This window comes from Podarcis raffonei, chromosome 13, assembly GCF_027172205.1.
Source record: "Podarcis raffonei isolate rPodRaf1 chromosome 13, rPodRaf1.pri, whole genome shotgun sequence".
Lineage (NCBI taxonomy): Eukaryota > Metazoa > Chordata > Lepidosauria > Squamata > Lacertidae > Podarcis > Podarcis raffonei.
Window position 1 is genome coordinate 28,318,278 of NC_070614.1, and position 23,707 is coordinate 28,341,984.

The 23,707-nt window shown below is 44.5% G+C and overlaps 1 protein-coding gene across 3 annotated transcripts; it reads left to right on the top strand.

The window, feature by feature from the left end:
- Positions 1-283: 283 nt before the first annotated feature.
- On the top strand, positions 284-23,449 carry SLC25A39 (solute carrier family 25 member 39). Of its 3 annotated transcripts, none has more exons than XM_053361634.1 (12): positions 284-576; positions 10,194-10,302; positions 11,979-12,038; positions 13,064-13,108; positions 15,698-15,807; positions 16,623-16,690; positions 17,554-17,678; positions 19,400-19,573; positions 20,236-20,345; positions 21,357-21,438; positions 21,576-21,656; positions 22,150-23,449. In XM_053361634.1, the coding sequence occupies exons 2-12, from the start codon at positions 10,206-10,208 to the stop codon at positions 22,266-22,268; spliced, it is 1,071 nt and encodes a 356-aa protein (XP_053217609.1). In that variant the 5' UTR covers positions 284-576; positions 10,194-10,205; the 3' UTR covers positions 22,269-23,449. The 3 variants fall into 3 exon arrangements, with proteins under 3 accessions (XP_053217609.1, XP_053217610.1, XP_053217611.1); XM_053361635.1 differs by having other exon boundaries at positions 284-572; XM_053361636.1 differs by lacking the exon at positions 13,064-13,108.
- Positions 23,450-23,707: the final 258 nt, after the last annotated feature.

Consider the following 23,707-nt stretch of genomic DNA (forward strand, 5'->3'; position numbering starts at 1 on the left):
CTGGGCCTTAGGCCTCGATTACGCCTGGCTGCCTTTGCCTGCCTAACTAAGCGCGAACTACGCTGACAGCGAGAAAAGAACGGCGAGCGAGGCTCGAGCCAGATAAACCGTTGGGCGCTTTCAAAAAACCCCTCACAAAACCCCACCTCAGAGGGTGGCGTGTTAAAGCCCCGCCCCTTTTTCGGCACGAGGCACAGCCGATTGCATCACAGACCTGCGGGCGCGCGGGCGGGGTAAGACAGACCCGCGCGAGATCTCCCTCCCCACCCCCCACCCCGCCATCGTATTGTACAGGAAGTACTGCTGTAGCCACTTCCGGGGCGGCTGGAGAGACGGGACGACGTCCCGTCCTCTGAGTCCTCGGTCCTGAGAGGGTTTCCTTCTGGTGCCTCGGTTTCAAAAGCCGCCGCGATCCGTTTCTTCCTTTTTAAAAAAAAAATTAAAAAGGCCCGAGAAGGCGGCAAATGGGCTTCCTGAAAGGCGCCGTTGTTTTGGGTTCGCGCTGGGCCTTCCCGAGGGCGCCCGTTGTTCCTGGACGGAGCTGGGAGACGAGCAGCACGTGGCTGGGATGAGTAGGTGAGTGGGGGCCCCGTGGTGGGCCTGTGGGGAGGGGAGAGATGGCGGGGGGTGTAGGTCGTCCGTGTCTGTGTGTCGGTCTGTGTTGGGGGCTGCCTTTGTGCCCCGGTGAGAGTGGGTGGCGGTGAGGGTTGAGCGGCGGAGGAGGACGAGGAAGAAGAAGAAAGAAGAAGGAGCCGACCTGGAGGAGGAGAAGGAGCCCACCTGGATCAGGTGAAGGGCTCATCGAGTCCAGGATCCAGCTTGTAGCGGCGGCCGTCCAGATGTCTCCTAAAAAAACCGCAGGCAAGGCGGGAAGGTGACGGACTCTTTCTCATGCTCCTAGTACTCCGGGTATACTGCGCCTGAACATGGAGGTTTGATCAAGCCCTTATGAATCAGGAGCCCTTCTTGGGCATGCCCAGCACGAATTTATCAGATCAATTAAAAGAGAAGAAGAACACTTCATTCATGTAGTGTGTTTTTTTAAAGTAAATTTACTGTAGAAGGGTGACGACTTTAAAAAGAAATTAAACAATGCCAATGGTGTAAACATGATTCCAGGAATATATATATATATAGAGAGAGAGAGAGAGAGAGAATGTATGTTAAGTAGTGATAATATTTGGCTAGACTTCTATTTACTTGTTGGTACATGGAATGTGTGTTGCAACATTTGAGATTGTTCTAGTATTTATATCATTGTAGTATTTAAGTGCAGTATTGATGTCATTGAACAATTCTTGTATATTCTGTATAATTTGCTTTAAAAAAGTGTAAGGGGCAAGAATTGTTAGAACCCAATGCTAAGATATTATCAAGAATGTATAATTTGCTGTTGAAATGGAGTACTGAGGAAGAAACTGTAAAATCTGCTATGATTAAATGGGCACAAGATATTGGTCATAATATTTTGTTTGCCGACTGGGAGCAGTTGTGGACCACTGGGATTAAATTTACGGCATGTAATGCCCTAAGAGAGAATATTATGAAAATGATGTATAGGTGGTACATGACCCCAGTCAAGCCTGCAAAAATATATCATTTGCCCGATAATAAATGTTGGAAATGTAAAGAAATTGAAGGTACATTCTTTCACCTTTGGTGGACGTGCCTGAGGATTAAGGCTTTCTGGGAGATGATTTATAATGAAATGAAAAAGGTATTTAAGTATACTTTCGTGAAGAAACCAGAGGCCTTTCTCCTGGGCATAGTCGGCCAATTGCTGTTAAAGAAGGATAGAACTTTTTTTATGTACACTACAGCAGCAGCAAGAATACTCATTGCAAAGTATTGGAAGACACAAGAATTACCCACCTTGGAAGAATGGCAGATGCAAGTAATCGACTATATGGAAATGGCTGAGATGACTGGCAGAATCCGAGACCAGGGAAAAGAGTTGGTGGAAGAAGATTGGAGGAAATTTAAAATTTATTTACAGAAGTATTGTAAAATGTATGAATGCTGATGACATTGAAATAAAATGAAGGGGTTCTAGTAATAAGAGATAAAAATTTGAAATTTGGGAGGTAAAATATATAAGGATAAAGTAGTAGGATACGAATTTGCTGAACTAATTGTTAAAAAGGGATATAAAAAAGGGAGGCGTGAGGAAGTCAGGAAAATAAGTTAATTGAAGATGAATAATTAGAAAAGAGTGATTTGTGTTTTTCTTATTCTATTTTTTGTGTGTTGATTGTTTTTTCCCCCTCTTGTTAAATGTTTGTATTTTATGTATTGTGAAAGTTTGTATTGTTGTGTTTTATATTTTCTTTGTGTTCTTATTGTCCTATTTTTCTATTGTTAAACTTAATAAAATATTATTTTAAAAAAATGTCACCTGAAACGATAAAAAAATAAAAATAAAAAAGTGTAAGGGGCATTTTGCCTTCCCTCCCCATGCCTTTTCCATCCATTGAAATGTATTGCTTTATACTGTATGTTATCACAATATGAAATAAAAGAGAAGTTATAAGTCATCACAGCGTAAATTTTGTTCCCCCTCCATACGACAAATGTAATGAAAAGTAAAACAGGATTAATCAGAACCTGTAAATAAAACCTGGTAGTCAACCCTTCAAAAAGTGGAATTATGAAGTCCAAGTAAGCCATTAATTTGCCGAGGTTTACTATTTCTCATTTCCAGGCTTTTCATGAAGGAGTAGCATGTTTGACAGGGCCCAAGCCTTGACACAAAATTGGAAAGAGAGGTGCTGTGCAAAGCATCCAATTCTTCTCTATCCCAGTGTGTAGAAGGAGTGCAGAATTGGAAGCTTGCAGCCTGAGTCCAGATTGCCATCTTCACTGGTGATATAACTCAGGCTAGGTCCCATAAGAGGGAGGAACAATATCTGTTCTACTTCCTATGCCTGCTTGAGGTGTGTGGCAGCTAGAAGAAGAAGCTCGATCTGTGGTGATCACAGAGGTAGTGCAGTCAGCTGCAGCTGCTCCATACTGAGCCCCAAACAACATGGAGACCTGTGAGTGGGGACTCAGCTTGGAGTTCGTCAACCTGTTTAAACCTCTTTGGTAAGGCAAATTGTGCAGCGAAAGATGGAAACCCCTTTGGTAAAAAGATGGGTGGGAAGGAATGTGTCTTGAAAAGTGAGGATTGGTGAAGAGGTTTATGCCTGGAGTAGTGAGGCAAGGATGGTGGTATAGTAGGCACTGTTGTTTGTATCCTAAAAACTAAAAAAACCACTCAGGCTTCCTTTATTTAATGACATATGGTGGGGGTGGGGAATGGGCTGTTAGATTTCTTTTGGTAGCTGGTAAAAATGGGGTTGTGGTTGGGTGGTGCTTTTTTTAGTGCTATCAAATAACAAAGTCTTTCATTTTTACAGTACTGATACATAATTTCTTAGGCAAGCAGTGTGTCTAGACCAGGTATAGGCAAACTCAGCCCTCCAGGTGTTTTGGGACTACAACCCCCATCATCCCTAGCTAACAGGACCAGCGGTCAGGGATGATGGGAGTTGTAGTCTGAAAAAAACATCTGGAGGGCCAAGTTTGCCTATGCCTGGTCTAGACATGTGTGCTGGGAAATGCAACCCCCCCCAAAAAAAAGTTCTTGGAATCCATGGTTCGAGAACTGTTAATCTGCCTCTGGATTGAAGGTGTTCATGTGCAGCTAGATAAGTGGTAGATGGAATGTAGTTTTGTGTGGTCTACCTTTTCATCTTCCTAGCCTCTCTGTATTCCAATGATGTGTTAAGTGCATTCTCCAGATCTTTTAACAGTTAAGGCAGTAAGTAATCTATCTAATGTGATGCTAAGGATGCACTCTTCCTTAAAAACATAAGCAGGTTATTAGATCAGATCTAGATCTACGTAGCTCAACATCCCTTGCAAAAATCCCAGCAAACTGCAAGCTATAGGTTATCAAAAACTGACCTGTAGTCCACCAATAGATTACAGTTCTCACACCTGCTTTAGATACTGAGAAATGAGGCACTGTGTTTGAGAGAGAGGAAGAAGGAAATATTAAGTTATGTGGCAACTTTTTTAAATCGCATTTTTATTGATTTTTCCAATAAAAAGACAACAACAAAAAATGATACATAGCACTGTAAACACCCTTATATGCATATTTCCAAAATGAAAACTAATAAGAAAAAAGAAAAATTAGAAGATATATAAGAAAACAGACAAAAGAAAAAAAAACTTTTCATAACCAGAAATATATACCAAATTCTTGCTGCAAACACTGCAGTATGTAAATCTTAGTTACAATATTTTAATAGACTTCCACTGCATTCACCGCACATCTTTTAGTTATCTTCCTCACATTCTTCGGTCATTTCTCTTCCTTGGATTCTTTCATAATCAAATCTTTATGTTCTCTGTATTCTTCACAAGGTTAGTCTAGACACAACCAAACTTTCATATTTGAAAGTTTGAAATAATTTGAAAAAATCATTTAAACATTTCAGTTGTTTCTGAATTATAATTTTTGATTTATGCCTAGAATTGGAGGGAGAAAAGCAGATATATCTGGCTGGTTGCATGCTTCTGTAATTTTTAAGTGGCCTGTGGTTTAGGAGAGGCTTTATAGTTGAGATCAGTATTTGTGTGGCCTCCAGATAGTCAATAAGCTTTAAGTTATAGTACAGTTGAGACATTTGGAGGTCAGAACTAGAGAAGCATGCTTTTGCTGGGATCTGAGCCAGTATGGGAAGGCGGGGGATGGAGTGGGTCAGTCAGTCAAAGTCACTGCATAATTGTTCCTTGACCCTTGACTGTGGAGTAAATGTTTAATATGCTTGGTAGCATATTATCTTGTCTTTTATCGTGTAGAAAGATGAACTTTGCAATTCAATTAATTACTGTTTCTATTGCTGTTATTAAAGATTGCAGAAGTGTCTAGAAGCCTTTGGAAGCTGTGTGGGAAAAGTTATTTATTTATAGGTGGGACAAGCTGGGGTACATTGTCTAGAAAGCCTTCATGAATTGCAAAATCTAATTGCTTTTTCAGATCTCCATAGTTAGTGAATTTGTGCTTTTAAAAACCTCTAAGCTTGTCATCTAATCCTGATTATTGCTCTTTTGGAGCATGATCTTCTGGCAGGACAAATAATTTTGCTGACATAATAAATAAGAATCTGAATATAATTTGTGACTCAAGTATGAGATGGAGAGAGAAGGCTTATTTTAAATATGCAGTGGTACCTAGAGTTACAAATGCCTCAGGTTATAAATGCTTCAGGTAACAAACTCCGCTAACCTGGAAGAGTTACCTTGATTTGAGAACTTTGCCCCAGGATGAGAATGGAAATCGTGTGCCGGCGGCACTGCGGCAGCAAGAGGCCCCATTAGCGCAAGCACGCCTCTAGTTAAGAACAGTTTCAGGTTAAGAACGGACCTCCAGAACGAATTAAGTTCGTAACTAGAGGTACCACTGTACCAGCACCGTTCCAACTTCCTCAGTTTGAACAACCAGTGGAAACCAGCTTGGGGATTTAAACACCAGATCCTTGGTATGTTAAACTAATTTTTGACTTGGAGATTATCTACGAACTGTTATTAAAGATTCCCCCAGAGAATCCAGGAATTGTAGCATTATCAGGATGCTGAGAATTGTCTGCTAGAGATCTCTAGCACCCCTTGCACAACTACTACCCAGTGACGATAGAGAAGTGAGGTCTTAGGGAACTTTTTTCAGCCCAAGCACCACATTCCTTTCTGGGCAGCCTTTGCGGGGGCGATACTCTAGTGCAGTGTTTCTCACACTTGTGCCCCCAGCTGTTGTTGGACTACAATTCCCATCATCCCTAGTTAGCAGGACCAGTGGTCAGGGGTGATGCGTGTTGTAGTCCAACAACAGCTGAGGACACAAGTTTGAGAAACACTGTCCTAGTGGTAGGTGGAGCCAGAGGCAAAAGTGGCCAGAGTAATGAATCTCAACCTACTAACCTACCTTGATATGGTAGGCTAGTTTCTCTACCTATGCACATACCCTTTTCTATCCTCCATTCAGAAAATCAAAAAGCATTGTCAGAGGTCACAGACACATTCCAGCCCAGCAAACACTCAAGGAAGCAACAGCCTTGAGAGGGGGTTTGGCTAGGGAGAGTTAGAGGGTCAGGTAGGAGCCTGGACCAGTGTTAGAAACTGGCATAGGAAAACTAGGAGCCATGTGGCTCCTGGGACTTGGGTTGTGGACGCCAAAGCGACATGTTTAGGTGCCATTTTGTTTCCTGCCACGCTATCCCACAGACCATCTGATTTGCCCAGCAGTGTAGCAGCAGAATTTTTTAAAAAATTGCCGGCAAATCAGGTGTTCTGCAGGGTAGCATGGCAGCAAAAGACACACATCTTTTGCTGCCATGGTACCCAGCAGACCAGCTGACTGCAGCCAGGCAGGTGGAGATGTTAGGTGTCAAAGGTGGCACCCAGACATCTCCATCCAGTCGCAAAAGGCCTGTTGCCAGCCGCAAAGTGCAACTGGCTCCCGGCTCATTTCAGAAGTGTGTTGCATGTGTTTCCATATCTAGTTGGTTTTCAAGGAAAAAATGGGTGAGCCTGTGTTACGATTTTTAAAAATATAGCCTATCCCATCTCTGAGTTGATTGATTGCAGTTATAGCCTACCTTTTCCTCCAAGGAGCTCAAGGTGACATAGTATATGGTTCTCTTCCCCCCTGTTTTGTTTCATAATCCTGGGAGGTAAGTTAAGCTGAGAGACTGTGACTGGTCCCATGTCACCCTGTGAGCTTCATGGCCAAGCGGGGATTTTGCTGGGAATCTCAGGTGAGATACCCACACAGTGGAAGTTGCTTCCAGTACCAGTCCCCACACAGAAGTAGAGAAAGGTTCAGATGCTTTACTGTTGCAGAAAATAAGGCTCCATAAAACAGTTATGGGCGTAGATATACACAGCTTGTAGGCTTTTGCAGATACAAATACATATGGATCCATGCAAGTACAAAGTATCTCTGTTGCTCTAAATAAGTCCAGCAATTCAGGACGTAATACTGGACAACTGACTGGCTTACCCACTTACAGACAGACACCACTGAGCTGATATGCATTAATCACAGATATTGTTGGGGCACTGGGCCATTACCATAGCGATTAGAGCATGATGCTGATAATTAATGCCAAGGTTGCAGCTTCGATCCCGTATGGGGCTGCTGCATGTACCTGCAATGCATGGGGTTGGACTAGATGATCCTCTGAGTCCCTTCCAACTCTGTAGTTCTATGGTTATGTGATCCATGGGGTGATTTACGCTCCTGACGTATAGTAACCTCTTCTTATGCGCAGTTACTCCAGCAGAACTGTGGTCTCCCAGTCGTAGTCCAATCCTCTAACCACTACACCACACTGGCTGTACAGTTAGAGGTGGGGATTAGGTGATTCGGTGATCCCCCTTCTGCCTTATCAAAGGAGTAGTAAACCTCAGTATGTGTTGTACCACTGCTGCAGGAGGAGGAATTACTTGACTGAATGTTCCTCCATATGGAATTATCTTCATGTAGGAACACTGGATATCGAGGAGGCTATAACCTTTGTTTATGCAGAGAGAGAGAGGCACTCAGTTATTTCCACAGCTGCACACTGAAGTTGTGCAGCCCAGAGTATGATGCTGTTCTTAAAAACTGCAAGATGCCCAGCTCTCCATTTTGTCCACCAACTCACACAAATCCTAGGCTGTACTAGCTCCCCACAAAGTGTTCAGTATTTGTGCAAGTTCCTTTTGCTTCTGTGGGCATTTGTGATGCATACTGACATCCCTGGACTGGGTGTGGCCTACATTTCCCCCCTGTCCAGCTGATCCTGCCAGGGCAGAATGTGCCTTTGAAGCTTCTTTCAGTTAATTCTGGGCTGCTGTGCTTGCATGCAAAATGCCTTGAGTCTGTGTTAAAGCATGGTAAGGTATGAAATGGAGGGTTTTCTGCGATGTACATCCCAGCTCAATAAAGAGCTTAAGGGATTTCTTTTCACTGAATTATTGGGGGCTGGCGTCACACAGAGGGTTGAGCTGGAGCAGCTTTGCCACTTGGCTGCTCACCTAGGCAAGTAGCAGTTGCACCTGGGTAATCCATCCAATTGTAGCCACCTTCATCCTCAGCAGTGCTGAAAGACAGTATTAAATTGCAATGTGCATGGGGTTAATCGGCTTTGTGATTGAAGGTCTTTGTTTTCTGCACTCTCGGAGATAAGAACGCAGAGAGGAACTCTTGTGGCTGCCATGCTGTTTGCCCTAGGGGAGAGAGAAGAAACAGTGCTGTCTGTTCCACTTCCTCATACCGTGTTTGTGTGCATGTGTAGACACGGGAGGAAGAACCCCTGCTAAAGTAGTGGGCTAGAGACAGAAGAATGGAGGCATGCAGAATGATTCCAACAGTTTGCAATAGCACAGAGATGTTGTTGGTGAGCTTCAGATTGTGAGAGGGACAGTAGGGCATGACGACCACAAAATTACTGCATACTGCATACTTTTTGCCCTGTCCAATTTGCTGAGTCATTCTGAAGATAACCTGAGATAAGAATTCTAATGCACGTTCCCCCTATGTAGAAGTGCTATAGAAGTGATGATGTTTCAAAATCTTTTTCATCAGAAACGAATAGGAGACAGGCCTAAATGCAATTTAGTAACCGGGTTTGAGGATCTCCTTTTCCAAAACCATACACTATTCCCTGCACTGTGTTGACCTGCTTCTTGGCTTGTAGAGGTTTTAACAACCATATGGATGGGTATGGGCCGTGCCTGTGCTATAGCACCAGCATTTTTAAAATTTATATTAAAAAACAATAGAAAAACAAGTATATTATTCCCATTGTTATTTGATGGACAACTCTGCTTCTGTAATCCAGTTGCTCTATCCAGAATCAAAACTCGTGAGTTTTGTAAATAATCAAATACTGTACTACTTTCCCCCCTCAAGCCTGCACACTGAACGGCTCTGTTCTAAATGAAGCAGGGTAATGGTGGTGTTCAGAGTTTTATCCCACCCCTTTTGCAAGTAGCTGGGAGGCTCTTGCTTATCAGCTGCCAGCTAGCATCATCCTGCCCCCTTCTGAAAAGCTGATTGTATAAGCAGCATGTGCAGTCGAGAAGCCTCACCCCTTTCTGTAGCTGTGCAGATAATAGCTGTCAACTAGGACTGGATGTGAAAGCTCATGTTGGGTGGGGTTTCTTGCAAGTCTGGACAGCAATCAAGGAGATTGGGCACAAGAAATGTGCCAGTACATTAGAGCCCACTTGTGACCCATGCATAATATAGGCAGTTGCCTGTGGCATCTGAAAGCTTGAAGCCAATTTCATGTTTGTAACTAAACCCCATGCAACTCAAGGGCTGAATAATCCTATATAAGATTGTGCCGTAAGCCTTCATAAAATAATGACCGCAGACTGAACAATGGGCACTAATTCATTGTACTGCTGTAGTTGAGCACTTCAACTTGTAAGCTGCCTGTAAATATAACAGCTGTAATTTTTTGTGATTATGCCCTTTGTGGTTGCAAATTCAGATTCCTTTTGAATCAGATACTCTTTTGAAGGTAGGATGCTTAAACATTTTTCAGGCTAGGAGAAACAGCTTATTGAGCTGCCTTTCCATTAACATTATTTTTTGGGGGGGGGTTGCATTTCCTCCCTGTAAATCGTTGTGATTTCTTGCATAGTGAAGCACTGTAGTAATTTGGTGAAGGGAAAAGGTTTGAGCACCATTATCCATGTTCTAAGAGGCTTTACTGGACTTCCGTAAAAATAATAATGATGATTATGATAATAATATACATACTCAGACGCTGTTTGAGTCAAGAATGGAAGATGCTTGTTTAGTTTATAAATACAGTAGTTTATTACTGATTTTAATTTTTGAATGCTTTAAATAGTTGTTTGTAACAGTTTTTGCTGATAATTTAACTGGTTTTTGTTTTTTGGTAAACTGCTTTGAGGTTTTAACAATCATATGTATATATTTTATTAGATAGATACCGTACTTTTCCATGTATAAGATGGTCCCCCACTTTTTAGCATAATTTTTAAAGAAAGAAACCTAGTCTTATACGCGGAAAAGTATGGTAGATAGATAGAGCAGACCGGCAGCATTAAAATGGCTACCTTAGAAAGCACTGCTCCTGCAATCATGTTGCAGCTGACTTATGACAGGCCCTATCGTTGTTTTACAGGTGAGCAGCACAATGACTGAAAATTCATCTGGGAATATGCAGGGGGGCATCACCCCCATGCAGCAGATGCTGGCATCTGGAACTGGGGCCCTCTTCACCTCTCTTTTTGGTAGGTACCCTGCATTTATTCTGCATTTTTTCCTGGGCCAGTTTGAGTGACATGGATGCATACCAAAAATGTGCGGTGACTAGAAGGCGTGGTTTGCACTTCGGTATGCGGCTTCAACTAGCCTGGCTCATTTTCCTTCCTGTGTATGCCTCATGTTTTGCTGCCCCATTGCTGCTGGCCACCTTGTCTATGCTCTGGCATTGTGAAAATGTGGATGTGCATTGAAAAATAAGGAACTGGACCTGTGGAGAAGTAGTTACATAACTGGTTCGCCACTTGTGCACACTGGGCCTGTTGACTGTCAACCAACACCATGGCCGTGTGGTTGGGATGGTATAAAGTAGCCTTTTGCCATTAATTGTTTGATTGGGATGCACCAAAGAGAGCACTGCTTCTCTTGTGCCCAGTCATAGTATCTTAGATTGAACAATTTGGGCCATGTTCACATGTGATGTTCATCACTCAAGTACTGCGCCAATAGCTGGTGACTGTTATGTAGTTTCACTTTGCCTCTGCCACAATACTTCCCATTAGAGGCAATGTACATGTTCATTAGCAAGTCAGATGGTGCACCTGTGAACCAGTCCTTAGTCCAGCTTTTCTCAAACTTCTGGTAGTTGAAACGCACTTTCATCTGAATAAAAAGTGAAGGCACACATCACTCTTGCATCCAAAAATCTTTACCTGGAGGTGGAAGAATCTCCTCTCAGGGAGGGGGAAATACAGTGGTACCTCGGTTACAGACGCTTCAGGTTACAGACTTCACTAACCCAGAAATAGTATCTCGGGTTAAGAACTTTGCTTCAGGATGAGAACAGAAATTGCATGGCGGCAGCGGGAGGCCCCATTAGCTAAAGTGGTACCGCAGGTTAAGAACATTTAAGAACGGACCTCCAGAATGAATTAAGTTCTTAACCCGAGGTACCACTGTATTTCCAGCACAGCTGCTGCACCTGTACTCTTTTGCCAGGCTCCAGGGCGGTTCCCTTGAGAGTGTGTTCCTTTGAAGTTCAAGCAGTACATTGCTATTCCTTCAGGTAAACATAATCCAAGAGTACAGCAACATACCAGTTCGCCAGGTTCACCCAGGTGCATTGCCACATCTTCTAAAAATACTTTGCAGGTGTGGGGGTAGCATAGTGTTTGATATCTTTCTTTCCCCTTCCCTCACTCACAAAAGTAGATGCACCCATTCATAAGGTGAGTGGGGAGCAAAAGGAAGGAAATTTTAACCTCACATTGTGTTATATTCAGAAAGCATCTTTAGTGATCTTCCCAGTGGCTGCTCTGCACCTATCCAAACCCGTTTCTCTCTGATCCTCTAGCTCTGGGATACTGGGCATATGTCTGTTCTGTAAAATGTGCTGTATTATTATTATTATTATTATTATTATTATTATTATTATTATTAAAAATTAAATTCCCCAGCCACTCTGCATATTAATCATCATCATCATCATCAACAACTTTTATTTGTATCCTGCCCTCTCTGGCCGAGACTTGGCTCAGGGCAGCTAACATCAAATATAATATATAACATTGGTATAAAATCAAACAATAATTAAATTACCGGTACCTCCTAAAAACAAGTCAGGATCAAATCTTAAAACATTCTAAAAACATTAAGCATTAAAAAACTCTTGATATAATCAGTCCCTTTTGTGTTGTGCTTTCAGTCACACCCTTGGATGTGGTGAAGATCAGATTGCAGGCTCAGAGGACACCTTTTTCTAAAGGTAAGCAATTCTTCCTTTTTGGACTGGAAGCCATTAGGGAGGAACCTTCTATCTCTTGGATGCCATTGGCCTTGGACAGCTGCCTTAAGTTTCAAAAATGCTTTGACATACATAAAAGCTCTGTGGGCTTGGAGCCAACCTTAAAGTTCAAGAAAAGCCCTTGGTGCAGAGCTTTCTGGAACTACTTCAGAATGCAACCGGAGAGTGGGGGCTTCCATGTTTAAATGCTGTCCCTCAACCCAGAAGAATCCCTTGTACACAAATAGCCTTTTCCCCGCTGAGCTGGTTTTCCAGAATGAGGGAGTTTTTGATTGGGGGCAGCATTCAAACCTGCAACTTTCCCCACCTATGTTCCTGGAGGACTCTACTGTTTTTCCCGTATGATGAAAATTCACCCTTAAAGGAAGTGCACTGCTAGGGCTTAATTGTGAGTGGCTCTGGACTGGACTGTAGCATGCTTTGTAGTGTGTCATGCTGAGTGGTTTGATAACCACGGCCTCTTGAGTCATTTTGCTTAGCCCATAACTGGCTTGTGCCCGTATGTTAGTGGGACTTGACAAAATTGTTTAACCCTCCCAATGAACATTAAGCCATCCATCTCTTTCCATCCTCGATGTCTTACCTTGGAGCAGTGCCCCATATCTGTTGGAAGCCCTCCTCAGGTTACCAGAAAACCTGTGGCTTTCTAAATATTCTTGGACTCTGACTTTCATCAGCCTCCACCAGCATCGCCAGCAATCAAGGATGATGGGAGTTGTAGTCCAACAACATCTGAAAGGCCACAGGATTTCCCATCATTGCCCCAAGCCATTTGGGTCTAGAAAATTATGGGTTAAAAAAAAATAGCCAGGTGCATGGGGGAAATGGCAATCTGTATTGCAGACTGTATTGCACAATCTTTTTGCAGCCAGAGTCCCCAGACAGCTACTTCTTATCCGCTGCCTCAACTAAGGGTCCTCATGTCCCTTCAGCTGTTCTTCCTCCCTCACCTCTCTCTAAGTATTTCCATGTTATGTCTTTTTCAGTGTTTTCAGTACAGTGTATGCCCTGGAGCATTCAGCAGCCCAAATGTGAGTATATCAGATGCTTTCCCATATAAGCTGCCATTCTCTTTGGATGCAGCTCTGACCCTTTTACTATTTCCATGAGCATCTGGTTGGCTACTGTGAGAGCCACGTGGGGCTAGATGGGCCTTTGGCCTGTTCTAGGAGCGCTCCTCTTTGCATACTGTTCATGCTCCCAAAGGAGAGTGCTGGGAGCTTGTTCTTCCTTCCCCTGCCTTCCAGCTCTCGGGGGAGAATGATCCTATCCCTCCTTCACCAAAGACGCTGGTGTTCATCTATCTTCGTTGTATTCCTGGCACAGAGCATTCAGAAGAACGTGTGAGGGCTCAAATTGTGCTGGGATGCCCGTGTCGGCTTCTTCTCAAATATCCCCATGCGCACCTCACCTGGCCCTTCCTCTCTTGATGCGTTAATGTCTGCAGATCTCCTCTGCCAAGAAAAGTAAAATTAGTTGTGGTAGCCCTTCATAACATACCATCACTGTCTTGGTTGAAACCAGGACCTCAGAATAATAAGGTATCGCAGAGATGGGGTGCAGGGAGAATGACTTGAGGTGCTCACCAATTTTATTTCCCTGTCTTGTTATGTCCTACTAAGTAAGTTACTTCATCTTCCCCATGTTTCACCAATTTGTCCATCCTTGTTCAGAGGCATTGGATGGGTGAGCATGGCCTAATTTGTCCCTTTTGGTGCTGCTGATCTAAGTATTTCTGCCTTGGGCCTGCTTCATATCATTATAGTGTGTGATATTTGTATGAATACCTCATCGTAGATGCTGGTGCAAATCTGCAGCTTCTTGAGTTCAAAGCAACGTTGTGACTTTTGTGAGCTCAGCACATATAGTGTGCATTGTGGCCCTTCAGATTGCAGGGGAAGACCTGCATATTTGAACGTTCCCTCACAAATAGAAAGTTAGTGCTTTCTCCTCACAGATAGAAAGTCAGCACATCAGGGGTAAGGGCTTTACCCTAACCACCTCCCTAAAGTACCATCTTTCAAGCTCAGCCAGTCATTAAATGTTGACATGCTCCTTTTACTGCCAGTGGTCCACCATTGCTTGGGTTTGGGACTGCCACAGCCAGAAATGCCGTCTCTGGCTCATAAAATGATACCATCTCATTATATCAAAGAGCAGCATTCTCCTGTTTAGTACCTCTTCCATGTGGAAAGGCTGCAGCTTCCCCTCTCCTCTGAGCTCTCTCTGGAGTTGAGATGCGTGTAATTGGGCCCTTGTGTATTCTGCACATTGTTCCCCTCTGCCCAGCTACGAATTCTCTTATCAGAAATAATAATAGTGTCTTTAGATATGTTTTAATTTTACACAATTCATTCTGCTTCCACAAAATCTTCAGTTTTGAACCTCTTTTCTTTTGCTTTTTTTGTTGTTGCTAACAAACGATGTGAAAAGTCCTTTCCATTTTTCTTTGCAGCCATGCAAGCTAGAATGCCTGTTTATTTTTAGCAAAAACTGAGCATCGTTGCATGCTGAATTGAACATTGGGTAGCACAGAATATATCTGGCACTGCATGTTGCATTGGTGGGTAGAAATCTGTTCCCACCTTCTATTTTTAACTGTTGCGAGCATTTTGTCTCCTCTGTGTGCATCTCCTTCTTTGCCTTCCCGTGTCCCATAACTTTTGTGTCTCTTTGCTTTAACCCCTTTAATTTATGTCTGGTTGAAGGGAGTAGCTGTGTGTTGGGGCTGGTGGCCCTGATGTTGCCTTCTGGGGAGCAGGTGATGGCTTCATGGGTAGACAACCCCATTGTAGCATGTCCAGAATATTTCAGATTTATGAGGACACAGTTCTGTCTTCATGAAAACAGCCTATTTATCTTCTTCTGCAACCTGCTCTTGGGTCTATTGCATCTGCTATGACTTAAGTCTGAAAACATCTAACTTTTCAATGCCTTAGATGGACAATAGATGTTTTATACAGCACCCAATTAACTTGCACATTCATTATTACAGGGATTCCGTGATTATTGATACTAATACCTTTTTAAAAAACCACTGACCTGTCCTTCATGACCAAAAGCTGAGACTGGAACCAGAAAACTCCCTCTGATAATTAGATCTTGGGACAAACAAGGTCTAGTTGTCTTTTATCACATCCTGCTAGATTTTCACACTAGGGAAACATATGAGACATGGATAACTTTGGTTTTGCTACAGAAATTCCCAAAGCCGGGAGGAGTTTTCAGCAGGATCCAAACATGAAGAAAACTGCTCTTTACTATTATTTATTTATTATTTTATGTTCTGAATGCAAATGCATCCAGAAACGCTAAACTGCATTTAAAAATGGAACGTTTGCTATTTATATAGCCACCCCGTGTGACAGTTCATAAAGCAAAAACAACAACATTGGAAATACAATATGAAACTCTAATAATTGTAACTATTTTTTAAAATTAAAAAATGAGCATTACTGCTGCAGGATTCAGCATGAGCCTGAGATTGACAGGCACGTGTCTTCAGGAGCAGGTGACAAATTGGAAATGAGGGAGCAGTTAAGAACACCTGATTTCTGGTGATACAACAGCCCCCGCCCTCCTCTGAGCACTGTTCCTTCTTGTCCCCCTGTCCTCCGCAGGGAAATGTTTCCTTTACTGCAATGGCCTCATGGACCACCTATATGTGTGTCAGAATGGAAACAGCTGCACAGCCTGGTATAAGACGCCTACTCGCTTCACGGGCACTTTGGTAAGGTTCTGCATGATGAAGGGCTGGACCATCTCCCACTGGAAGGCCTTATAGTTTGAGTTGGCTATATAACCTGGGTGGAGGTGGGTGGCTGAAAATGTGGCAAAGACATAGATTAGGTTGCTATCCCCCACCCCTGTTAAATATATATAAAAGGCCTCTAGATAAATTGCTTTAGGGACTCATAAGGGTATGGCTGGGGTTGACCTGAGGCGTGGCTGTCTACACCCTCCTAAGGTGATGTGAAGTAGGCAACTGGAGGGACGTAGGTGTGCTGCTCCCTCCCATCAGCCAGGATAGCTCAGTTAGTTAGAGCACGGTGCTGATAACACCAAGGTTGCAGGTTCAATCCCCATATGTGACAGCCACATATTCCTGCATTGCAGGGGGTCGGACAAGATGGTCCACAAGGCCCCTTCCAACTGTGATTCTGTGATCTGTAGCCAAGGTTTGTTCTTTGTTCTGGGGTAAAACCAAATCCCGTGTAGCTCCAGGATCATATGCATGTGCAGGTGCCCATGCGACCCTGTGGGAGATGAGGAAGGAGAAGCTTCTTCTATGCAGGGCAGTTTGGAGCAATGAAGGGGTGGGTTGGGAAAGGGTTAAGCACCCCTTTGTGCTGCCCCCTCACCCGCCCCAACAGCTGCTTCCCTGCCAAAGCTGGGTTTTTTCCTTGTAAGAACCAGGCCTCTTGGGAGCTCATTACAGGGGTTTTTGTATGACTTCTAGTTCAGCGGTGTGGCTCAGCTCCAGGGTTTTATTCCAACCAACTGCTCTCTGCTTCACTGTCCGTCTTTGCCTCTTGTTTTTTCCAGGACGCTTTTGTGAAGATAATACGCTATGAGGGCATCCGATCCTTATGGAGCGGCCTTCCACCCACCCTGTGAGTGTGGACATAAGTTATATGCAATTAAATTTAAATCCCAAGGTGCACAATTTCGGGAAGTAACACACATACTGTCATTTTAAAACAGCGGGTGAGGAACCTTTTCGGCCTGGCAGGCCAGATCTTCATCTGTCCCTACCCCCATAGGCTGACTGTGACAGCTTAGTGGGACCACTCACATGATGTCAGATGATTGACACATGGGCTGACCTTCCCCACCTGTCCAAGTCCCTTGTGCAGCACTTCCCAAGTGTCCACAGTCTGCCCAGTGCTTGGGAACAGCAGCACAGTTTACTAACCCTTCCTTTAAAAGCACTATTAACATTTTATCATTTTTATTGCAATGTATGATTCCCATCAGTTTGCTGCCCTAGCAGATCCTGTTCTGCCTTTGGAGCGTTCCACATCCCCAAAAACATTGAATTAGGGAATAACTTCAAGAAGGAAGCCTGGTGATCACACTTGGTTGTCTGGTCTGCTAGTGTGTGTCTGCACACGTCTGCTTGAACATGCAGCATGGGCATGTACTCCCAAGAAAGCCATCTTTGGGCAATTACATGATTTAGAAGCAACAAACACAGTTTTACAGCATATAAAGTAACCCAGTGAAAGGTGTGGAAGCTTCCTGCCAAGGTAAAGAAGCGAGAAGGGAGATCTCCAGTCTCTCATTTCTTTGCTGCTTTCTTTCAGCACTGCTCACTGAATTGTGAATTCTTATCTGCGTGATCAGAATTCTTGATGGGCTTATGGGCAATGTCAGATTTGCAGCGCATAGGCATTGGAAGTAGTTGGGTTCTACACGGGCATGCACACTGTACTTTATGGGACCATGGCACTTAATACCCACAACTTTTTAACAGGGTGATGGCTGTCCCTGCCACTGTGATCTACTTCACTAGCTACGATCAACTACGCGATTTATTGCGTGCCAAGTTGGACAGCCAAGCACGGTACATCCCACTAGTGGCTGGAGCTGTTGCCAGATGTGAGTATCACTTATCCTGTGTTTGTATATTTGCAGGAGCAGCCTGCCTTTCTGCTTTTAATTAAATGCACATATTGTAAACCACTAGCTTTTCAGAATGCAGGCGTCGTCCCTCCCCGTATAGGCACGCTGCTAGGAAACAAACAAATAATTCAATTTGAACCTGGAAATGGCGAGAGAGAGCTGGAGAGTCCTCGTTGCTTGCAAGGAAACCGTCTCCAAAGCCAGAAGACGACATCAGTGAGGGCAGAGGAAGCCCCAAAGAGACTGGAAGCACAGCCAGGCTTTGTTTAAGCTGCTCAGCCTCCCTGCCTAACAGCAGATGGCGTGTGGTGGTGCAGCGTTGGCGTCTTCTCCTCCCAGCCTCCAGCCATGTCCAGAGCTTCAGTTCTAGTTGTGGATATTTTTGGATAAATTATTTTCGGATTGGAGAGAGAGGGTGTTTAAATGGTGTTTAGAGAGTGTTCCCCACTTACATGATTCTCACGCGAATGTGTGTGGGGCCCCAGAACATAACCTGCACATAAGGGGTGGTGGACACCTGTACTTATTATTTCCCTAGTGTTTGTAGATGCCAATCTCCATTTTTGGTAGACTTTATGTTTAGAAAAGGGGTCTTCTGGAGAATATGGACGTTTGGAAGCATTTTAGAGGTTTGGATTACATGTGCCATATAAATGCTCAAGACAGGAAGTGGACGTGGTGCCTTCCATATGTTTTGGACTACTTCTCCCAGCATTCCTGACCATTGGCCATTCTGGCTGAGGCTGTTAGGAAGTTCAATAAGATCTGGAGTGAACAACATTGGCTGTCCCAAAATACATAAAGATCCTAGCTGCTGTGCATCTAAAGTACACAGGTCTGGAAGGGTAGACATGTGTCTTGTTTTGAGTCAAGAGAGGAAAAAGGGCTGCCTTACCACTGGATGGAAATATATCAGGAGGGAAACCATTACTGTTAGCTTGTATGAAGGATATTTTGCTGAACGAGCTTCAGAAGTAGGAGCGTGGGAGGGAGGGAGCGAGATGGAGAGAGACTGACAGTTCCTGCAGGATACTGGGACAGGGGAACTGAAGTTCAGGTGAGCACCATCCTTCCACCACCACCCCTTCTCAAAAAATAGACCACGTTGAGAGATGGCAATATGATGGCAGGTTACAGGAGTGGTGTGTAGGATGTAAAACAAGGATAGATGCCACAGTTATGCCTTCCTTAGAAACCTCCCTGAGCCATTCTTTGCCTTTTTTGTTCACCACCAGCACCACAAATGAACAATTATTCAGGGCAGATCTCAGCCAACTCTTCTTTCTCTCCCCACCCCCTCAAAAACCTATTTTTGACAGCCAGAATTGCAGACTCTGTGTTCAGATATAAGCTAGCTTTTGGATCCTAGATCTGAATGACTAGGAACAGGGTTGAAAAATCAGATTCCTACCCTACTTATTGCTACCTTGTCAGATCTTACTGACCAGGGGGAAGCTGGAATACTGAGCTAGATGGCATTTCTGTGAAACCTACTACTTCAGTTCCCACATTTTCCGACGCTCAGGCACCTAAAGGCTTCCTCAGTTTACATGCCACTGGCATTGTAATCGATGACTGCCAGTCAGCTCTTCTGCATGCACGTGTCTTCCATTTGGTCTTTGCAGTGGAGGAACTGGGAACTGCCTTGATTAAACTGGGGCTTGATTTCATGTGCCGCTCTGATCTCTCTTCCCTAGTGGGTGCAGTGACAGTGATCAGCCCCTTGGAACTCATCCGAACAAAGATGCAATCCCGACAGCTGAGCTACCGGGAACTGCGTGTCTGCATCCAGTCTGCTGTGGCCCAGGACGGATGGTTCTCTCTCTGGAGGGGCTGGGGGCCCACAGTTCTGCGGGACGTTCCCTTCTCAGGTATGGAAGCGACACAGGGAAGGGAGCAGAGAGCAGTAACAAGAGGGTTTGGAAGACGTTGCATACAGAAATTTGGGAGGAGCTAGGCATGTTTTGTTTTCTGAGCAAAGGTTATGCAAGGCAGCTGCTTTCAAGATACCAAAAAAATGAGACTGTTCTCACCCCTCAAAAAGGTTCATCTTCAACTTATTGTTGAGTACAATGTCTTAAGGACAGCAGTGCTTCGTTACTTTATATTACCCATGAAAGTTGTAGAATCTCCACTTTGCTCAGGATATCCTGCTATTGTAGGGGGTGGAGAGATACGGTCCATTCCCACTTGGAGATAGACACACTAGATGGTGTGTGGGTCTCTTTTGCCTTTGGCATGTCTGAGTGAATCCAGAACCCTGATAAGAGTTTTAACACCCCTGTTTTGTGGAACTGCCCTGCTATTATGAAGGTTGGCATATGAACAAATAAACTGAACAAATAAATATTACCATTAGATCTGGGCAAAGGGTCACACACAGGGATTCTGGACAGAGCGGGGGAGAGCTGCAGCTCTAACAAGCAAGCACACCTTCCCCCCACTACCAAAAAGGAAGCATATTCAGCTTTCTGCGGCCTGCAGTTCCCCTCCCTCCTTTGACAATCTGTCTCTTCCTCTTTCCCCCCCACAGCTCTGTACTGGTATAACTATGAACTGGTGAAGGACTGGTTGTGCACCCGATTCTGTCTTACTGAGGCCACCTTCATGGTCAGCTTTGCAGCTGGTGCCATTTCTGGCACGGTGAGTGCCGGCGCTTGACAGTTCTTTCCAGTGGCCTTGAGAGAGATGTGAGGCAGAGCAGCCTGCTGAGCAATCTTCTCTTTAACTGTGACTTTGGGAGCCTCTTAGCCAGTCCCCTTTCTGCAGCCAGGAAGGCTGTAAAGATGGTGGCCTTCTTTCTTTCTTTCTTCCGTGTTGGTCAGCAGAAGTGAATGTTAGCATGCTGCTTATTGTTAAGCATATGCTTTCTTAGCTCAGTGATGGGAGCGAATGGTGTATTTGCAGCATTTGTAAAATGTAGCTAATGTGACAGATTTTAATGATGCACCTCTGGAGTAGGGAACATTCCTCAATCTGGTCATGAATAATGTTTTGAAGGCTGCATTCCAGTGGTGGGTGGAGCCAGGAGGAAAACTGGGTGGAGCCATGGGTGTGAACTTTCTGCTTAGCTCCGTTGGTTGGAGCATGGTGCTGATAACGCCAAGGTCACAGGTTTGATCCCCATATGGGTACATATTCCTGCATTGCGGAGGGTTGGACTAGATGATCCATGGGGTCCCTTCCAACTCTACAATTCTATAATTCTATTCCTGATGCACACATAGGGCCTTTACCATTACTTATCGCAAACCATTTTTCCTTCTCCGTGTGCATTCTGAACAGTAGATTCTTCTTCAGTGAAGGAGGGTACCTAAAATGGAGTTTATCTTCTCCCATTCACTCCAAGGGGGCCATGCATTTATGCAGATTCAGAAACTTTGTCCCCTTTGGGTGTTAGAGGCACTGCCAATTCCATTCCTACCTGCTCCAACAGGGTGCTTTTCTTCAGAGCTCCTCCCTGTTTCAGTGCAACAGCTCTTTCCCTCCCCTCTGTTTCCCACCTCTTTTCTTTGCAAACATTTAGGCAACTAAAGTGGTAAAGGAGGCCCTAACTTCCCCACCCCAGTAGACAAAAGAGAGCGCTTTGCCTCAAGCCAAGGGAAGAATCTTGCTAGTAGTTATGGCTAATAGATGGCCCTTCCTATCCCCCAGGTGGCTGCTATCCTGACGCTGCCCTTTGATGTGGTGAAGACCCAGCGACAAATTCAGCTGGGAGACATGGAGACACTCCAAGGTGAGGCGCAGGAAGCTACCTGGGGCTGCTATCATTAAGCCTGGCTAACTTTTTTTGTTATGGCTGCTGCAAGTGAAAAGAGGCAAGGAATAAAAATGTGAACTACATAATGTCATCTACTTTCTCTCCCTGCTCAGTTGCTACTCCCAGATCCTCCTCCACCTGGCTGCTTATGCAGAAGATTCGAGCGGAATCTGGCACCCGAGGACTCTTTGCAGGTGACTTACATTGCCATTTACTGCTTGCCATTCTCTGTGCTGTGCGACAGCACCTCTATAGAATAGTATTATTATTACTTGCCCTTCACCAACAGGTCCCAATAATAAGTAGAGGTTGAGATTTGTAGCTATAAGACTGGTTGAAATCTCTCAACTAAAAACCCCCTAGAAAGTTGGGCATTCTGTTGCATCTCAGCCTCATTTCCCTGTAGCTCCACTGCACTTTAAAAGATTCCCCCTACTTTGAACACACAGTGATGTGTTGTGTGTGAGTCGCATGTGGTCAAGGCAGTGGTATGTGTGCCAAATTCAGAAGCTGGTCAAGCACTTGCACACTCTTTCCTCGCCTTATTACAGCAGGCAGCAAACCGTGCACCATGGAGATGGGATAAATTATTGAACGTAGGCAGTCCTGCTCCCTTTCCTTCTTCCCAGCCTGTCTGACAGGTTTGTTTTATTCTTCTCTCCTTCCCCCTGCTAAAATGGCCCACAGGTTTCCTGCCTCGGGTGATCAAGGTGGCCCCCGCCTGCGCCATCATGATCAGCACGTACGAATTTGGCAAGGCCTTCTTCCAGAAAATGAACCAGGAACGGCAGCTTGACAACGTTTGAAGGCCATGGAAAGATCCTCCATTTTTCAGACGGACCAAAGCCACATTGGTGGCAGGGAGAAGGGACATATTTCAGAAGAGTGAAAGAGGAAAAACAAAGTTTGTGAACTCGTGGTCTGAGTAAGGTGGATCCAGTCGTGGTCACTGTCAGTTAAGGGTTGAGAAGACCATACCTAGGAAACATTTTGTTCCCTTTTCTTGTAGGACGTGTCTCCTGTCAGACAAATCCCAGGTGCCTTCCAGCTCGCTTCTACCCTCCTCCTCCTCCTCTCCATTTTGCTGGGGAGCAGTTCAGTGATTTCAGTCTCTTAGCTGCTGCACTCCTTGCCCCCTGCCTCCCCACCCTAGAGCCATTGTTACATTTTGCTGTTGGGATGCTGTCATGTTTGGACCTTTTTACGCCTTTCATCTGAAGAGCAGAACGTTCTCTTTAGCCTTGCCCAGAATCGAGAGAATCTCTAGCTACAACTGGCTGCCTGTTAGGTCCCAAACAGAACGTGACTTTATTTACTTTAAACCAGAAAGGGATGAAAGGAAAAAGAGGAAGAAGCAGGCTAGCCATAGCATTCCAAAAGGAGGTGGTTGTTTTTTTTAAAAAAATGTTTTTTGCTGCATGCAATCTGTGTGCGTGTGGCCCTCCAAAAGGCTTCAAGCTGCTGTAGACGGAAAGAGACAGGCAACTCCATCCCTGCCTTAATTCTTAAGTGTCTGTAGGCCTGCATGCCTTCCGCTCCACCACACAATCCTTTCTGCGCATGACGGATATGCTGGCTCACGCTGCAGCCAAACACTGGACATTGGGGGGCCCAAAACACAAAACACTGGCTTGGACACTCAGGATTCTCCCACCTCTTCCCTTGACACTTCTATGGGCAGCAAGTCTTCACGCCCTAGATAATGAGTAGCGCGGGCACAAAGGAATTAAACGTTGTGTTCTCCCCTTGCAGTCTTCCATAGCATCTGCGCTGTTAAAAGGGGGGCTGAAATCTCAGCCAGGCCAAAAGTTTGTTTTGATGCCAGAGACTTGAAAGTGGCACCCTTTAGCAGCTGCTAGGCTTCCCCCTTTCTGTGCTGTTAACTTATGTGCCTGTTGCTTACATTCTTGTGGAAAGGTTCAGGAGGCTTTTTTCTTAAATAAAGTCACATTTTAAACAAAGAAACAAAAAATTATAGCAGAGGGCACCAGGAGAGGATTGCTTGTTCATCCATGTTTTGTGTATTAGGAATTTCTGGTCTAGCTCTTCTCTTGTCTTCTTTGGGAACAGGAGTGGGGAACGTTTTGGCCCAGTCAGCTATTTGTCCCAACCCCTCCCTGTCAATTTCAGATTATTGGCAGGTATGTTGTCCTTCACACCTATCGGAAGGCCTTGCGTAGGGAAGCAGTGTGCAGATCTCTCTGAAAACACTGTGCTCAACCCTTCTGAAGCACTGAGCAAAGGG